Source organism: Diachasma alloeum, unplaced genomic scaffold, assembly GCF_001412515.2.
Source record: "Diachasma alloeum isolate Michigan unplaced genomic scaffold, Dall2.0 Dall_scaffold_00606, whole genome shotgun sequence".
Taxonomy (NCBI): domain Eukaryota; kingdom Metazoa; phylum Arthropoda; class Insecta; order Hymenoptera; family Braconidae; genus Diachasma; species Diachasma alloeum.
The window spans coordinates 140132-158520 of record NW_021680738.1 but is presented as its reverse complement, the minus strand read 5'-3'; the positions used below and the strand labels follow the sequence as shown (position 1 = coordinate 158520).

Here is an 18389-nt window from a genome sequence, read left to right as displayed (position 1 = left end):
AATTATTGAGAGCACCATAATTTTTCTGGTACTGCATGCGAATTTTGCTGGTCCTACACAATAATTTTTCCAAATGTGGAAGTTGTTCCTCATTTATAGTGCTTAGCACATAAATTTTTCTAGAAAATTCTTCTCCGCATACCCCGTCATTAACTAACTTAAAACGAAACAAACGAAAAATCTGGGAAAATTGACAAAGTTTTCTTTCAGGCCAGGTATTACTGTCAAATTTTTCGATGTTTCCGAAAATTCTGAAAAAATTTAAGTGGCCTACATGACAAAGAATCCCTTATGTACAAAAAGGCTCCAGCAATGGATGAGAACCCTCAGATTCAGTCAGTACGTTCGTTCCTAATTTGTTCTCGGGAGAGCGCTCCCATTCTCACTTTCGTTCCCGTTCTTTTACGTTCTTGAGAACGCGAACGTAAAAACCACCGCTTCGTTCCGTTCTCTGCTGTTGCTGTCCCTCAAAATAACGATAAAAAAAAAGATCAACGTCATAACTAAAAAGTGACTGTTATACAAATTAACAATTCCGTATCGAATACATCCAATACGAGTGGTAAGTGTCATAACCTATTTCACATATGAAAAAAAAATTATAAAAAAACGAAGCGCATTCGCTGCGAAATACTTCTGCAATTCTATTAGAAATTATATCTGTTTATTCCTCTCAATTCATAATTATAAATAATGGTCAAAATATGTAATTGGAAATTCGAAAAAAAAAACAAATTTAATTGATTAATAATAATTATTATTTTATTATTACATTAATTCAATTTAAAAATGAATAATGATTCAACAATCTCAACAACAAAATCTGGAACAACGATTGATGCAGTGTTCGAACGAATACTTGGATCAGCTTCGTTCGACAGTTTATGTATCCCATTTTAGTTATCACGAACCTATTGTATCATTCTTCACATATGAGCATCAGGATAATGAATTAATGATTAATTAAATTTGGAAAAAAAATTGGGAAATTAATATTTCTGAAACATTCCCTCTCCCTAGTGTCCGTCTTGTCGACGAATACCATGAAGTTTCACTTCTGTCGCGCGTAACTTATACGCACAAATGATTTTTGCCGTAGGGGCGCACTTAGCAGCCGTCGAGCCATATTCACTATGGAATGTTCACTTGAACATTTTCTTTTGTATTTATCCTACGATATATTTAGATTTTGGGGACTTTGTTTTTCCTGATCCCGTTGTGGCTCTCGCCTCATCATGTGTCAGGTATGTTCCGCGTGCGATAGGCATTATCTAAGTTCTTCGAATTTTAATCATTATCAGGAAAATGGCGCGCGCCATGCGCGCGCATAAAATGTAGGAGTCTCATGTTAAGCTAAGTCATCATCAGAGATGGTTTTACATTCATTCATTATTCAGATTGGTTTTAAGAGTAATAAATTTTTGCAAATGAAAAAGATGGAGATAATGTTATGAATGGTTTTAAAGCTTCGGGACTGTGCTCTTTTGACCCTTCTACTGTACATTATGTCTTGAAAAAAAATTTAAAAAAAGGATGAAAGAGTCCTCAGATCAGCAAAGAGGAGAGAGAGAGATTTTTCCTTTTTTTTTAGAGGGAAAAATGCATTTACGCACACACTCGGGTTTGGAAATTCCCCGAGTGTAGTATCCGACTCAGTCTGGTCTGGATGGTGGCGATAACGAGCTGCCAAGGTTGGTGGGACCTGGCTTGTTTTAGCTCGGCGAATGTGCAACCAATACGGACTAAAAACGTATCCCTATCACCTGCTTCCTATTCCCCCGTGGAACCGCCGCTAGGCATTACAGCACGGGGGGAGGATTTAGCTGTAGCTCTTCCTTCGGCCGGTCGAAGTCAGCGCTTCCTTCCTTTCATTGCTTCCTCTTCCCCTTTTCTCTATTTCTTTCACATTCCGCCCTGCGTAGGTCATTTAGAACTTCAGCTGCGAATGCGCTAGTTGCCTTCCAGACTGCCTCTGATGAAAGCATTGCTTCCACCAGGTTATCAGGCTGAATCCTCTCTCCGCGTGCAGTCTCTAGAATGCTGCGGGGCACGTTGAAACGCGGACACACGAAGGACACATGCTCCGCATCTTCGGAGACTCCTGTGCAGGCCGTGCACTCCGACGATTCCTCATATTTGAACTTATGAAGATATTGCCGGAAGCAACCGTGTCCTGAGAGCATCTGTGTCAAATAGTAATGAACCTCTTCATGTAATCGGTTAACCCATGCATCCAGTTGCGGGATCAGGCGGTGAGTCCATCTCTCATTGGTCGAGGCATTTCACAGCAACTGCCATCGATACAGACTGCTGGTCTTCTCTTCCGTCCTTAGCTCACCTGCGCTCAACGTTGTTGCCCTCTTTCGCTGGTAAAGGCGTTCCCGTTCCTCAGCAAGTACTTCTATGGGGATCATCCTTGCGATGACACACACGGCATCTTCTGACACCATACGGAATGCACTAGCCACTCTGAAGGCGCTCATACAGTAAGTCGATGCCAATTTTCATCGTACGTGTTGGATGAAAAGTACGTCGGCCCAGAGGGCGATGCCATATGTGAGGGCCGACATGACAATCAATGACAGCAATGCTTTTCTCTTCTGCTTTGGCCCTCCGATGTTCGGCATGAGCCGAGAAAGGACGGTCTCAACTCCAAACGCCTTAGTACTGACGTACTCCGCTTGCTGCTTGAAGCTGAGCCGGACATCAATCATCATTCCCAGGTGTCGTAGCGATGGTTGGGACGTGATTTCATGATTCCAGACATGCAGCATGATGGTTTCAATCTTCCGTCGGCTCGTGATCAGCAGAGCCTCCGCCTTGTGGTCTGCCAACATCAGTCCCACTGAGTCCAACCATTGAAGAATCCTGTCGTAGGTAGTATCAAAAATATAATTGATCTCCCCCAGGCGTTTCGCCAGAGCTACATCGTCCGCAAACGCGATGAGTGTAGCCTCCTTGGGTAACGTTAACTTCAGACCGTCGTACATGACGTTCCACAAGAGGAAGCCAAGCACTGAGCCTTGGGGAACACCACTAGTGACTCTGTACTCTTTGGGACCAGTGTCTGTATCGTACTTCAGGACTCTGTCAGTGAAGTAGCTTCGCACCATCTCCCACAGGTATCTTGGCACATTCAGCTTTGAGAGGGCCTCCATAATGCCGTCCCATCTGGCAGAGTTGAAGGCATTTTTGATGTCCAGCGTTACTACCAGACAGTACTGCTTTGCGCGCCATTTCCATTTCACGCCAGAGATTGCATCCCGTGCAATGGAGACGACTAGGTTGATGGCATCAAGCGTGGAACGACCTCTACGGAAACCGTATTGGTAGCTTCTTCCCTTTCGGAAGGAGCACCAGTCTTTGCTGCTTCCACTTGGTTCAGAAAATCTTCTCCTGCAGACATACATTATAGACACTCAGGAAGGCTCCTGGCGCTGCGTTGATTGCAACCTTCAGGGTGACGTTCGGAATTCCCTCCGTTCCTGGTGCCTTGGCGTTCCCGAATCTGCCACAAGCTTTCAGCAGCTGATCGAGTGTGACTGGTGGGATCACCTCTGTATCGCACTTCTCGATGAAGAAGTCGAGCTCCGGTTGTTGTGGGAACAGCACCGCTACGATTTTCTCCAAAATCTCAGGGCGCGTTGGCTCGGAATGTGCTGAAGTCAAAAGCGTTCGACTTCCATCCAAGCGAGTTGGTTTTGCTGGCTGCTGGTCGTTTTCCGAACGGTGGATACTTCCCAGAACATCGCGTGATGGTCACTAACGGTGTAGATATCCATCACCTCCCAGTTGCAGTTTTCCCTAGTGAGGCTGCTGCTTACGAAGGTGAGGTCCACGATTGAACTAGCCCCTCCTCTCTCGAAAGTTGGTTTTTCGCCCCTGTTCAGCAGTACTACGTCCAAGAAAGACATGTTCTCCAGTAGCGTTTGACCCCTCACATTTGTCTCCCTGCTGCCCCAGTCGACTGCCCAGACATTGAAGTCCCCAGCGATTGCTATGGGGAAGTGCTACTTAGCGTCCGCGGTCAGTCGGTCCAGGAAGTCTGCGAACTCGTCGATGGACAGGCTAGGTGGAACATAGAAGTTGTAATAGTGAATCCCATACAGATTATCTCTCACAAAGCCCGTCTCCGCTGTGTTGGCACCGCTCTGGAAGGGATATTTACCGCAGAACCAAATGACGGCCTTAGCGGTGGTGTCCGTCTCCCATGGCTGGTCATTAAGATGTTTGTATGGCTCCGAAATCATTATGAGATCGGGCTTCAGCTCCCGCACCGACTGTGCGAGCAGGTCGTGTGCAGCCTCACAGTGGTTGAGGTTGAGTTGAAGTACTCTCATTGTCGATTTTTTTATAACGCCTGGAGTGCCTCCTTATATGCTGGGCATCTACCACTGCCAGCAATGTCAGCGCAGTTGTCCATGCGACCCTTCGCGACGCAGAGGACGCATTTGGCGTCTTTCTCACATTTTACGACCAGATGACCATCTTCACCACATTTAATGCAGCTTTTGGAGCGGTCCACCGCACTTGGGCACTTGTTGGAGAGGTGCCCTAAGTCCCAGCACTTGAAGCACTTCAGGGGTCTCTCCACTCTTCTGATTCGGCAATTGACCCACCCGACCTTGATTTGGCCGTTTTCTCCTAGGATTTTGGTCGCCGTTGCCAGTGGGAGTCTCACCCAGGCGGTCTGAGTACTTCCGTATGCCTTGCTTGCTTGATCTCGACATCTTCCTCCAGTGTTTTACTGAGGACCTCCGCATCATCTCCGACGAGGTCAGTTATGGCGTTCTGTAGGACGGGAGCTTTGTCGGTGTGCTCTTTCGAGAGATGATCAACATGTCTCCGTTAGCCATCCTCCGGATCTTCTCCACGCACTGTTGGGAATGACAGGCCGTCGCGTCCTGCTTCATTCGCCTGAGGATGTCAGAGTATGACCCTTTATCCTTCGCCTCGGTGTCCTTCGCCATCGCCTCAGAAAGGGTCTGATTGTGCTATGACGTTGCGGACGTCCGCACTACAACTGGAGGCAAGAGATGCTGAGCGCTTTTTTGCCTTGGCTTAGCCATCTCGGTCTCCTTCGGCCTGCTATAGGCGGTTGCGATAGACGTCAACTTCGTTTTTATCTACTTGTGGACGTCTGGCTTCGGGTTGGTGAAGTTATACAGTTCAGTGATCATCTGATCAAGCCGATCCCACGCCTGCGTCCTTTTCATCTCTACACTTGCATCAAGTGCTGCGTGTTGGGAATGATGCCTGCTCATTTTTCCTTCATCTTCATTTGGTTTTTTAGTATTTTTCTCTTCCATTCTGTTCCCACAAGTGTCCGCCCCCTGCAGAGCTTCGGCTGGTGGGGTCAGGTCGCTAAATACGCATGAGATGGGACCTGGTGTCCAAGGGAGGAGCGTTAGCGACGTCGACTACCTCTGACGCCTTCCAGTTCTCAGCATGATCAAAACCTTAACATTGGGGAGAATATTTTGGTTTACGTAGACACCATTTTTTTATCCCTCCATCTACCACCTGAGCACGCGCCATATACCAGGATCTTCCAGCCTGCGTAAACTCTCCGAGAGGAAAGGCGTTTTTCTGCCGAGAAGATCCATGGAGAGGAGAGTAGAGAAGAGGAGAGAAGAGGAGAGAAGAGGAGAGAAGAGGAGAGGAGAGGAGAAGAGAGAGAGAGAGAGAGAGAGAGAGAGAGAGANGAGAGAGAGGGAGAGAGAGGGAGAGAGAGGGAGAGAGAGGGAGAGAGAGGGAGAGAGAGGGAGAGAGAGGGAGAGAGAGGGAGAGAGAGGGAGAGAGAGGGAGAGAGAGGGAGAGAGAGGGAGAGAGAGGGAGAGAGAGGGAGAGAGAGGGAGAGAGAGGGAGAGAGAGGGAGAGAGAGGGAGAGAGAGGGAGAGAGAGGGAGAGAGAGGGAGAGAGAGGGAGAGAGAGGGAGAGAGAGGGAGAGAGAGGGAGAGAGCGCGAGAGAGAGAGAGAGGGTGAGAGGGAGAGGGAGGGAGAGGGAGAGAGAGGGAGAGAGAGGGAGAGAGAGGGAGAGAGAGAGAGAGAGGCATTTTTCGTTGATGTAAGCAAGATGTAAATTTTCAATGTTACATGCAAAATTTTTTTTCATAGGTATGATTTTTTTTCACTTCAAGATTCTTGTTTTTTAGATTCAAGTTTTCTTTTATAGATGTTTTTTTTCCAATAAATTTTTTTCAAAAAAAAGAATAACCGTGATCTTTTTCTTTGTTTTTCTTCCGAATGAAAGCCTTGTATTTGAGCGATTTTTCGATTTCTTCATTTTCATGACAAATAGTCTAGAATGCTATGAAACGTGGAGACATGTTTTAGGGTCATGTCTGTATGCATGTGTGTGACAACTTCGGTTTCTGGTGATCAATTTTTAGAAAACTCAACATAAATACGGTGAAATTTGTCGATAGAAGTCTGAAATTTTTGCTTATGGTAGCTATGATTGAGTTTCACTTTGGTACGCAATTTCAGCCCGATCGGCCTAGTAGTTCTTGAGATATAACAAATTCTTTTAATTTTGTTTTTCCTCAATATCTCAAAATCTACGCAACCGATTTTAATTTTTTTTTCTTCAAAATACTCATTTCGATGGACTTTATTTAGATCAATCAAATTATGTATACCCGTTCAGACAGAATTCGAAAATATTGCCGTTTTTCCGTTCTTTCATGAAAAATCTTGTTTACACGAAAATGAGTTAAAATTTTGTATGCTTCTAGTTTTTATGATATAAAAGGTTGGTATTGTGGATGGGCGCAATCGGCCGAGCAGTTCTTGAGATATTCAACCTTTTGTGTAAATATATTTCTTCAAATATCTCATGAACTACTGGACGGATTTCAATTTTTTTTCCAAAATACTTGTCTCGGTGGCCACTATCTAGATCAATCAAAATATATACACCCGTCCATATAAAGATTCAGAAATATTTTCGTTTTTTGGTTTTTTAAATGTTTTTGTTCTTGTACGCACGATATTTTGAGAAAAAATGAAAATAGCAAGTTAAAATTTGATGTGATAATAGCTCTTACAATATTGAAAACTCCTATCTTGGATAGGCGTAATCGGCTGAATAGTTTCGGAGATATTTAACTTTTATATAAATCTATTTTATTAAAGGGTTGAATATTTTTCTGTAGACACCCTGTAGCATATGGTTACGATTGTATGCCTGCCACAAGGACAGGAAATCGCTACGAATATATTCGGAAGCTTACTACCAATGAAATTGGTAAAAATAAAAAAACGGACTAATAACGCAAAAAGGAACGGTCACATGCCTTCTGTCGGATGGGCTCGAACCTCTGCTTATTTTCCAAAATACTCATTTTAGAGGGATGTAAATTTTTTCAGTTTTTGCTTCCGAATGGAAGCTTTGCAATCCTTGACCGATGTCATTTTTTTTTCTTTCAAAATGTTTGTCTCAACTCCCTCTATCTGGATCAATCGAAACCTATATAGCCTTTCCTGCAAAGTTTTTGAGATATTTCCACTTTTCTGTTTTTTTCCAAAAATCGTTGTACGCTCTCTAGCCTTCGCAAAAATGGAGATATCAACTTCAAATTTGGACAGGATCTCCGTCTTATAACAAGGACAGTTGGGATTGAAACTGGGCTGAATCGGCCCAGTAGTTCCAGAGATATTCTATTTTTTATGAAAATCGATTATGTATAATATCTCGAAAACTAGTGGACCGATTTCACTTTTTTTTTTTTCAAAATATTCGCCTTGTTTTTTGCTTCCAAATGCAAGTATTGTAATGGTACTGTTTTCACATTTTCTAATTTTGATTGGAAATGATGTAGAATGGTCTGAAACGTAAAAATACGAAGTTTGGCGACCATGTCTGTCGGTGTCAATGTCCATTGCCACCTTTGCGGTGGACGATTTTTGGAAAATTGAAAATTTGGAAAAGATCTGAAATTTTGTCAAATTATAGACCTTAACGAGGACTAACTCTATGCAAAAGTTCAGCCCGATTAATCAAATAGTTTTTGAGAAAAATCTATTCGTTTTTAAATCGTTTTTCGCTAATATCTTCGAAGCTAGTCAACCGATTTCAATTTTTTTTGTCAAAATATTCGTTTCGATGCCTTCTATCCGAATCAATCAAAACATATATACCCGTTCATACCAAGTTTTCGAGATATTTCCGTTTTTCTGTTTTTTCATAAAAATCCTTGTAATTACTCTAGCTTGTACAAAAATTGAGATATCAACTTGAAATTTGGACAGAATCTTCCTCTCGTGATAATAATCCTTCCTATTGAAAATGAGCTCAATCGCATGAGTAGTTTCCGAGATATTTGACTTTATCTAAAAACCTTTCATGTGCAATATCTTAAAAACTACGCAACCGATTTCAATTTTTTTTTCAAAATATTTGTTTCGATGTCTTCTATCCGAATCAATTAAAACATATATACCCGTTCATACAAAGTTTTCGAGATATTTCCGTTTGTCTGTTTTTTCATCAGGAGGCAATTATTTCCACTGACATTGTTGATATCTAACCTGAGCGGGTTTGGTGTTTCATTTTTTTCTTTCTTTAATAGTATTATTACAGATCCATTCGGAAGCTTACTACCAATGGGATTGGTAGAAGTGAAAAAAAGAAAAAGAGTTATAACACATAAAGTAACGGTCAGATGGCTTCGGCCAAAAAAGCTCGAACCCCTGCTTGTTTTTCAAAATAAAAAAGGAGAAAAGCAGATTTAATTTTTTTATTCAAGAAAACTAAACGTGAAAAATACATCTTTTTTAATTTAAAACTTAATGCGAAAAAATTACATTGTTTTCTGAAATTGTTTTTTGTTTTTTTCGCCGCGACGAGGGGGGGAAGTCACTTCGACTGCTCGAGATCCCAATTTTCTGTACTGTGGTTGGGATGATGGCAGCCCACTGAATAGGATGTGGAAGTTTTATAAATCCTCGATGGGAGATCCTTCAGAACTGGTTGCACGCATCTGAAAATATAAAAACGATGGAAATTTGATGGAAAAAAAAATCTACGGAAAATGCGGCGAATAAGTTTTTCAAGAAAACAATCCACCAGGAAAAATTTCTACGGGAGAGAAAGCGAGCAAAAATTTCTGTCACCAACAATTTCAACACTAAAAAATTGGAGAAAAACCGGAATGGAACAATTCAAAAACGAAAAAAAGGAGACGAAAACCGAATGGAAAATACATGTGTACTCCATAAGAGACGTTTAAAAAATGAAAAAAAAAATGCACGCATTTAGAAAGAAATTGAACTAAAAATTTAACGCTGAAAAATTGGGCGAAACCGGAACAGAAAAATTCAAAAACAAACTAGTCGCAATCTAGGGATCTAGAAACCCTCCACCTGGTCTGTAGAAAGCAGAAACTATAACAAAGTGGCGCTGGGGTACGTAGTCGTTCAAGTAGGCCACAGATGGCACGTGATTCATAGATAGAGATTAGGCTGTCTGGACAATGTAATGTAATGTTTTGTTTGAGGTGAATTTGAGAGTGAATTTCTGTGGTTCCCGGTAGCTTAGTCGGTAAGAGTGCCCGGCGCGTATCTGGGAGACCCGGGTTCGATTCCCGGCTGGGTGAAGCGGAAATTTTTTCTCTCTAAATTCTAATTCTCTTAGAATTCTTTAATGCCTAAAGGAGGTTAGGCGGTGTTTGAGGTGAATTTGAGAGTGAATTTCTGTGGTTCCCGGTAGCTTAGTCGGTAAGAGTGCCCGGCGCGTATCTGGGAGACCCGGGTTCGATTCCCGGCTGGGTGAAGCGGAAATTTTTTCTCTCTAAATTCTAATTCTCTTAGAATTTTTTTTTTTTCACAATAAAAGCATTGAAAAAGAAAAAAAAAAAAAAAATTCTAAGAGAATTAGAATTTAGAGAGAAAAAATTTCCGCTTCACCCAGCCGGGAATCGAACCCGGGTCTCCCAGATACGCGCCGGGCACTCTTACCGACTAAGCTACCGGGAACCACAGAAATTCACTCTCAAATTCACCTCAAACACCGCCTAACCTCCTTTAGGCATTAAAGAATTCTAAGAGAATTAGAATTTAGAGAGAAAAAATTTCCGCTTCACCCAGCCGGGAATCGAACCCGGCTCTGCCTTATTGACTCCCGCGTAAAATTTGAAAATTTGTTCCAATGAGTCCTTGGTACAGAAAATACAAAAAAATGGACAACGCGATTCCAGAAAAAAATTAACATGACAGTAATTTAAATAACAAAAACAATGAATGAATTTCAATAATCGAAATTAAAATCGTAATATCGATAGGCTAACAAAAACTTCGATTGCAAGCAGAAAAAACCATTCTCATGATAACCTTCTTTTGAAGTGGAAAGCTGTAAAAATCAGGTTTTTACATTTGTTGATGTTTTTTTCTTTATTCTATTCCATCAATTTTCAGTGTTTTCATTTTTTCGAATTTTAGAGATTTCAAATGGAAAAGAAATTGAAAAAATTCCGGAAGTTGCATTTTTAAAATAACTAAATACCTGCTGAAACGATTCCACTTTTATTTCAATCATAATTACTCGATACAAAGACGCATCGATTTCATGAAGAAAAATTCAAATTGTATCATTACTGTAGAAGAAATCGTGGAATTTGAGAAAAAAACATCACTTTTGACATTTTGCCATATGTTTTTTACGAGTAACTAAAGATCTGCTGAGGCGATCGTCTTTACAAACTAATCAGTTCTAAGTTATATCAGGATGTATCGATAAAAAAATTGAAATTGCGTCGTTCGTTCAACAGAAATCGTGGCCCAAATATTTTTGCGTCACATACGTCCGCACACACACACACATACACACACATACGCACACACCCCTCCTACGAACTGTAAACCTTGTCGATGGTGGAGGTGCTTAAGGGATGTACCCAAACTAAGAAGCAGGTCAAAACAAAGCGTGTCCTTTTCAGGACATCTTGGGAGAGAAGTCCAACTCCAAAAGTGGCGTGCAGGGTGGGCTCCTTATAACAGCCTCACCCCAATGTCAAGGTGTTCACCGTGCCGAGCTCTGGAAGGCACCAGGGGTAGTTGGCGTCGCGAACGGTGGTCCCTGGGGCACCAGATCCCACCCTGGGTGTATTAAGTGACCTTACTCCGGCAGTCGGGACTCTGATGGAGTAGACCGAGTAAATTTCCTCGGTACTCGTGGGAACAGAATGGAAGACTCAACTATAACACAAAGCGGAGATAAAGGAGATAAGAGCGGGCATCATGCCCAATAAGTGGCACTGGACGCAAGTGCCGATATGCAGAGGACACAGGTGTGGGATCGTCTCGAAAGGCTCATTAAGGAGCTTCATGAGTTTGCCGAACCGAAAGTGAACGTCCATAAAGAGATCAAAACCAGGCTGGCTGGCATTGGTAGTGCCTTCAGGAGGTTAAAATCTCTGGAGAAGACACGAACCACACACCAACGCCCTGTCTTGGTTACAAAAGTTGGGCACACGCCACCAACGCCGCGTAGTCGCATACTTACGGAGACGACGACGAAAGAAATCGAGGTCGAGCAGACGGATAGTGAATCCATCGCCGAGGACAAGCGTGAGATCCGCAAAGCGAAGCGGAGACAGCGGGCGTCTCCGGGGACCGACACGAAGGAACCCAAAAAACGGAGGGAGATAGGACCAACTCCTTCTACCAAGAAGGTAGCTCAGCCGGCGGACGATTGGCAGCAGGTAATAGGCAGAAAGAAGAAAAAGTAGCGCTCAACGCAGCACCTGAAGCAGCAGCCCCAACACCAGAAGCCACGAAAATCGGTGACAAGACCCAATGCACTGATTGTTCGCCCGAAGGACAAGGCGAAGTACGCCGAGATGCTCAGTCGGGTAAAGAAGGACTTTCCCGAAGACTAGGTTCGTACTTCGGTTGATAAGCTCCGCAGAACGACCACCTGTGACCTGCTGATCATCCTCACCGAGGAGAACACGGATCAAGGCCATGGACTTCAAAAAACCATAGCTGATCTCCTTGGCGATAATGCTGAGGTCATTAGTAAGGGGCCGCAAGAGGCCCGATATCTCGAGGGGCCGCAAGAATCCGAGATCTCGACGAAATGACGACAAAGAAGGAGATCCTCGCAACCCTGCAGAAAGCGGCGGGAGAAGCGTGTGAAATCTCGCCAGACGCCATCGGATCACTGCGTAAGGCCTATGAGGGTACGCAGACTGCCTCGGTGACACTTGCAGCATCGATGGTAAAAAACCGATGAAGTGGACTGGTCCAGTCTCTGTACTAAGTGCGGAGAGGATGGCCACAAAGTTGCTGCCTGCAAAAAGTAGGCTCGATGCGCCTTGTGCGTCAAGAAAGGCAACACGAAGGACTGTGCCCACATCGCTGGTAGCAGCAGATGCCCCGCCTTTAAAGAGACACTCCAGAAGGTGAGAAATAAACGAGCATGAAGATACTCCAGCTCAACCTCAAGCATTGTGAGGCTGCGCACGATTTGCTTATGCAGACCGTGCGCGAGCTGAAGCCAGATCTTGCACTGATCTCGGAGCCATATAGACACCTTGCCACTCAACCCTGGGAAATGGATGCCACCGCTAAGGCCGCTATTTGGTCCTGCGGAAAGCATCGGTTCCAAAGCGTTACCAATGGTAAAGAGACTGGTTTTGCAGTAGCTAAGCTGGCCGGAATTTATTTCTACAGTTGCTATGCCCCACCCAGTCTCTCACTCGATGAATTCACAGACTTTCTGAACAGACTGACCGAGGATGCGAAGCAGCACTTTCCCGTGGCAATCGCTGGGGACTCCGATTCCTGGGCAGTCGACTGGGGTAGTAAGGAGACCAACACAAGAGGGCAAGCACTACTGGAGGCCATGTCCGTATTGGATGTTGTCTTGCTAAACAGTGGTGATGAACCCACATTTGCAAGAGGAGAGGCGAGCTCAATTGTGGATCTCACCTTCCTGAGCAGCAGCCTTGCAAAGGGAAACTGCTCATGGAGAGTAACTGATATCTACACTGCAAGCGACCACCGTGCGATATATTGGGAAACACTTACCGACCGGAGAATCGGTCCAAAGCCCAAAAAGATCAACTGTATTGGCTGGAGAGTGAGCACCTTTGATTCTAGCGCTTATTCAATAGCCCTCGATGACCGCCCTGTAAGTGGTAGTAATGCCACCGAAAAGCCGCGCAGTCTCATGAGGAGGGTAACCGACGCTTGCGATGCGACCATGACCAGGAAGCAGACAACAAACCTGCAACCACCGGTATACTGGTGGAATGATACCATCGCCACTCTGCGGAAGGAGTGTAATGCAGTCAGGAATTGTCTCAGCGGGCCCGCAAGAGACCAAACTGGGAAGAGCTAGATCTGAGGTATAAGAGGACACGCCGGAAGCTCACTAAAGCCATCAAACGCACCGGGAAGCAATCCGGGAGCGAGCTTCTTACGGAGGTGGAGAGCGACCCGTGGGGGAGACCCTACAAGGTCGTGATGACAGGACTCAAAAGTCAACCAATGCCATCGCCAACGTGTCCTGTACTCCTTAAAGAGATTGTGAAGGTGCTGTTCCCGCAACAACCGGAACTTCAACATACAGCCGAACGATGGAAGGAATTGGTAGTCCCAGAAATCACCCGAGAAAGACTGATGGAAGCCTGCCAGAGAGTGAGGAACACCAAGGCTTCTGGTCTGGATGGAATCCCCAACGTCGCGCTGAAATCAGCCATTCACGCGATGCCTGAGCACGGTATGGGAGTCGAAGCTCGATCTTGCCATCATCTCAGAGTCATATCGTCACCTGGACGCTGGATCCTGGGTCACTGACCCCAGCAAGAAGGCTGCGATCTGGGCCTGTGGAAATCAACCATTCCACAGTACCACGAGTGACAGCATACAGAATGGCTTTGTGAGGGCTAAGGTTGATGGAATCTATTTCTATAGCTGCTACGCCCCACCGAGCCTTGCTACGGATGAGTTTACAGATTTCCTGGATAGATTGACTCTCGATGCGAAGCAGCACTTTCCCGTGGTAATAGCCAGGGATTTCAACGCTTGGGCAGTCGACTGGGGGAGTAAGGAGACGAACACCAGAGGGCAAGCTGTACTGGAAGCCATGTCAGCGTTGGATGTTGTTCTAATGAACCGCGGCGATGAACCCACTTTTATGAGGGGAGAGGCGAGCTCGATTGTGGACATTACCTTCGTGAGTAGCACCCTTGCAAAGGGGAACTGCTCATGGAGAGTAGCAGATGTCTACACAGCAAGTGATCACCGTGCGATATTCTGGGAGGCACGTACTCGCCAGAGAGTCACCATGACGTCTAAGAAGACCAACTGCAGTGGCTGGAGCATTTGCAGTTTCGATCCCAGCTCTTATTCGATAGCACTGGACGACCGCCCGATCAGTGGCAGTAATGCTACTGAAAAAGTAGATAACATCATGAAGAGACTGACAGAAGCCTGCGATGCCACCATGTCCAGGAAACGTACCACAAACCTGCATCCACCAGTGTATTGGTGGAATGACACGATTGCCGTCCTATGGAAACAGTGTAACGCAGCCAGAAGATTATCCCAGCGTGGTCGTAAGAAGTCAAACTTTGAGGAGTTGGAAATGCAATATAAGGAGGCACGCCGGAAGCAATCCTGGAGTGAGCTCCTTAATGAGGTGGAAGGCGATCCATGGGGGAGACCGTATAAGGTGATGATGCGACTCAAGAGTCAATCAATGCTAGCGTTACGTGTCCCGTGCTAATGGAGAGAATCGTCACGGTGCTGTTCCCGCAACAACCAGAGCTTCACTGCACTGGCGAACAGGAAAAAGAGATAATGGTCCCACCAATTACCAAAGAAGAATTGATGAAAGCCTGCAACAGAATGGGTAATACCAAGGCGCCTGGCCTTGATGGAATTCCCAATATCGCGCTAAAATCAGCTATTCATGCGATTCCAGATCTGTTCTTGGACGTCTACAACGAGTGCTTAAGGGATGGCAACTTCCCGGCCAAGTGGAAGCAGCAGAGGCTTGTGCTTCTCCCCAAGGGAAAGAAACCACCGGACGAAACCTCATCACATCATCCGCCCACTTTCCGCCTGCATGGTAGACACGGCAGGAAAAATCTTGGAGCGCATTATGCATCAAAGGATGGAAGAAGCAGTAGAGCCACTACTGGCTGGTAACCAATATGGCTTCCGGCAAGGTCGCTCCACTCTAGACGCCATTGAGCTTGTAGTCAACACCGCCAGGGAGGCGATTTCAGGCACACGGTGGAAAAGAGGTACGAAGAAGTACTGTCTAGTGGCGGCACTGGACATGAAGAACGCCTTCAACTCAGCTAAGTCGGATTGCATTATGGAAGCATTGTCCAGGATGACAGTACCCGGATACATGCGGAGGATGGTACCTAGCTACTTCACCGACAGAGTCCTCAAGTATGATACGGAGATCGGTCCTAAAGAGTAAAGAATCACTGGAGGAGTTCCTCAGGGTTCGGTGTTGTGAGCCCTATTGTGGAATATCATGTACGATGGATTGCTGATACTAGCACTGCCAGGAGGGGCGAGACTCGTGTCATTTGTACACGACGTAGCTAGTCATTGTGACGAAACACTTGGAGGAGATCACCTTCATATTCAACATGACCTTCGGGAAGATCCGTCGATGGATGGATACAGTTGGCCTGAAGCTGGCAGAACACAAGACGGACGCCGTACTCATCACCAACAGAAATCAGGTAGAGACGATCACCCTGCGAGTCGGGGATCATGAACTCACGTCCCAACCGTACCTGCGCTACCTGGGGATGATGATTGATAACCGACTCAATTTTAAGCAACAAGCAGAGCACATAGGAATCAAGGCATCTGGAGTCAGAACCATCCTATCCCGGCTCATGTTCAACGTAAGAGGCCCAAAGCAGAGAAGAAGAGCGCTACTGTCATCAGTGGTCACGTCAATCCTCACATATGGCATTGCTATCTGGGCTGACGCACTACAGAGGCAGGGATCACGGCGGAAAGTGGCACTCGTCTACCGGCTGAGTGCCCTTAGAGTTACCAGCGCGTATCGCACAGTGTCTGAGGATGCGGTGTGTCACCACCGGAATGCTGCCCATTGAAGTGTTAGCCGAAGAACGAAGATCCCTTTACCAGCGGAAAGGATCACTGAGCTCAGAAGATTTGAGAATGGAGGAGAGGCGTAACAGCATTCGTCAATGGCAGTTGCTGTGGGACGACTCAACCAAAAGACGGTGGACTCATCGCCTAATTCCACAGGTGGACGCTTGGGTAGATAGAAACCATAGACAAGTCAACGACTACCTGACACAGATGCTTACAGGACATGGATGCTTCAGGGAATATCTCCATAGTCTCAAACGGTGGAGACTTGTCACTGGAGACTATCCTGAAGAATATGAAGTTGTAAGTGAGTGTTCCAAGGATTTCGCAGTTTACATATCTCGAATTGTTTATTCTGCTCCTCCTTATTCTTGTTTTTTTGGCCACGATCTTTCGTTTTTTCGGCGGTATGTACTTTTCATCCACCGTGTGTTTATCAACATATACACGTATGTGTTTCTGACGGAATCTAGCTTTTGTTTTTCCCTGTAATTCTCACTTGGTGACAGATCTGCGAGATATTTATCGAACAATTCGACGTCTTTATCTCTCAAAATTTTATCCATTTTGACAGTCAAAAATATTTTTCACGAATGATGCAGAAAAAAATCGACGTTACGCGTATTAGAAAAAACATTCACAGTGGTGGGGATAGCATGATAGAGGTGGGAGTAATATACATCATATCAAATCCACGGTAGTGGGGGAACATACGTGACGCCGACGCCGCAGCACTCCCTACGGTGAGGGTAATGTGTGGTTAGTATAGGGTACTTATGTGAATGGTGGGGGGTTTAAACGTGCTCCCACTCTCCTACCTAACGCTATAAAATGCGGCTGCTCGCAGTGCATTTCATTTAGTCGATTCAATATCGTTCATCTTTTTTTTTTACCATGGAAAATATCAACGAAAAAGAGTGCAGTGGTGTTGAATAGCAGGTGGTACTGTCGCCAGTTATAACTCTCAATAAGTCGGAGACGAACCAAATTCGTGACGGTCTACAAGTTACCTGTCTCGGTCAATTTATTCCTGTGGTGCAGTTTATGGCCGTACGCCCCAACCGTGGCGTGCTATCAATGTCACGGGAGGAATGGGGCCTTCTGTACAAAGATCTGGATGCCATTACGGACTACTTTGATTCAGAGAAGTTTCACCCAAAAGCCATCCACAATGTACCTGCTAAGCACTTTGGGGATATCAAAGTGAGATTCCATCGCAGCTAAGATAACCCTTGTGTGGTCTTTATACGTACTGTTGTAATACAACCCCTCATTATGCTGAGAGGCAATGAGTTCCAGCATTACCACATTAGAAAACAAAGCTCCATGGATCAAACAGTAGTTCAACTTTTTGGACTCATTGCCTCTCAAAGAATACAAGGTGTCTCTGGTCCGGGCGATTACAAGTGTTGCCATGAAGTACATGAAATACAACAGGATGCCAGTCACTCAAGTACTCCACTATCGCATACGCAACAATTTCGAGGAGAATTACCTTCTGGCCAGGGATGATCTGCGTCGTACAATACCTCAACAGAATCTGTGATATTTGTATCAATTATTTGGTGAAATGTTCCACTTCTGCTTCGACGAGTTTGATGGTTTTGCGGGAGGGGCTAACCGAATGCCCTCATACTAAAGACTATATAATAATAATATCTTCTGATTGTAAATAATTTTGAATTGGAAAAAAAATATCATTTGTAAGCCCAAAAATGTATCTTATCATTTTACATGAATTAAAGAAAAAGTAATTGGTATACCTTGTATTATTCATTTACGAAAAACCTCGACATTTTTTCAGCTACGTGAAAGTTTCCAGAAAAATATATTCGTCTCCATGTCAGCTCGAAAAATATGGTGGTCTTGGAATTTTTTCCTGCACTATACAATAATCAGAAAAAATTCAGCGACCTCAAAACAAGAAAGAGAGAGAGAAAACGTATTGTCCACTCTTTGCGTCATTCAATTTTACAATTCATTGTTATACGCTTCAAAACAAAAAAAAATTCGAAAGCGCAATGTCTTTCCGACGCCTCAAGGACGGTTCTGTTAGGGTCCTGGAGAGCGACATCCGGACCCTCGCCAACACCTACCTGCCAATTTCCACATGTCAGCCATTTTCCACCCACCAGAATTTTTTCTTTCACCACCCACTTTCCACCCACTATCCATTTACCACCCACCACCCCTTTTCGCCCCGCCACCCATTTTCATCTATCGGCCATTTTCCACGCACCACCTACTTCCTGTGGCCCTTGGGCCCGAACTTTGAGGCCCTCCACTCCAGG

General features: G+C 44.8%; 1 protein-coding gene across 2 annotated transcripts in view; it reads right to left on the bottom strand.

The window, feature by feature from the left end:
• Window positions 1-18389, bottom strand: part of LOC107043611 (protein sly1 homolog) — a 184944-nt gene that overhangs the window by 35826 nt on the left and 130729 nt on the right. Inside the window, exon 6 of one of the 2 annotated variants that reach the window (XM_015265174.1) lies at window positions 8790-8984. The exons of the other annotated variant lie outside the window; for it this stretch is intronic. Within the exon in view, the coding sequence (XP_015120660.1) occupies window positions 8940-8984 (45 nt within the window). The 3' untranslated portion in view covers window positions 8790-8939. Of the gene's footprint in view, window positions 1-8789; window positions 8985-18389 lie in introns of those variants that run through there. 2 annotated transcript variants of the gene reach the window in all.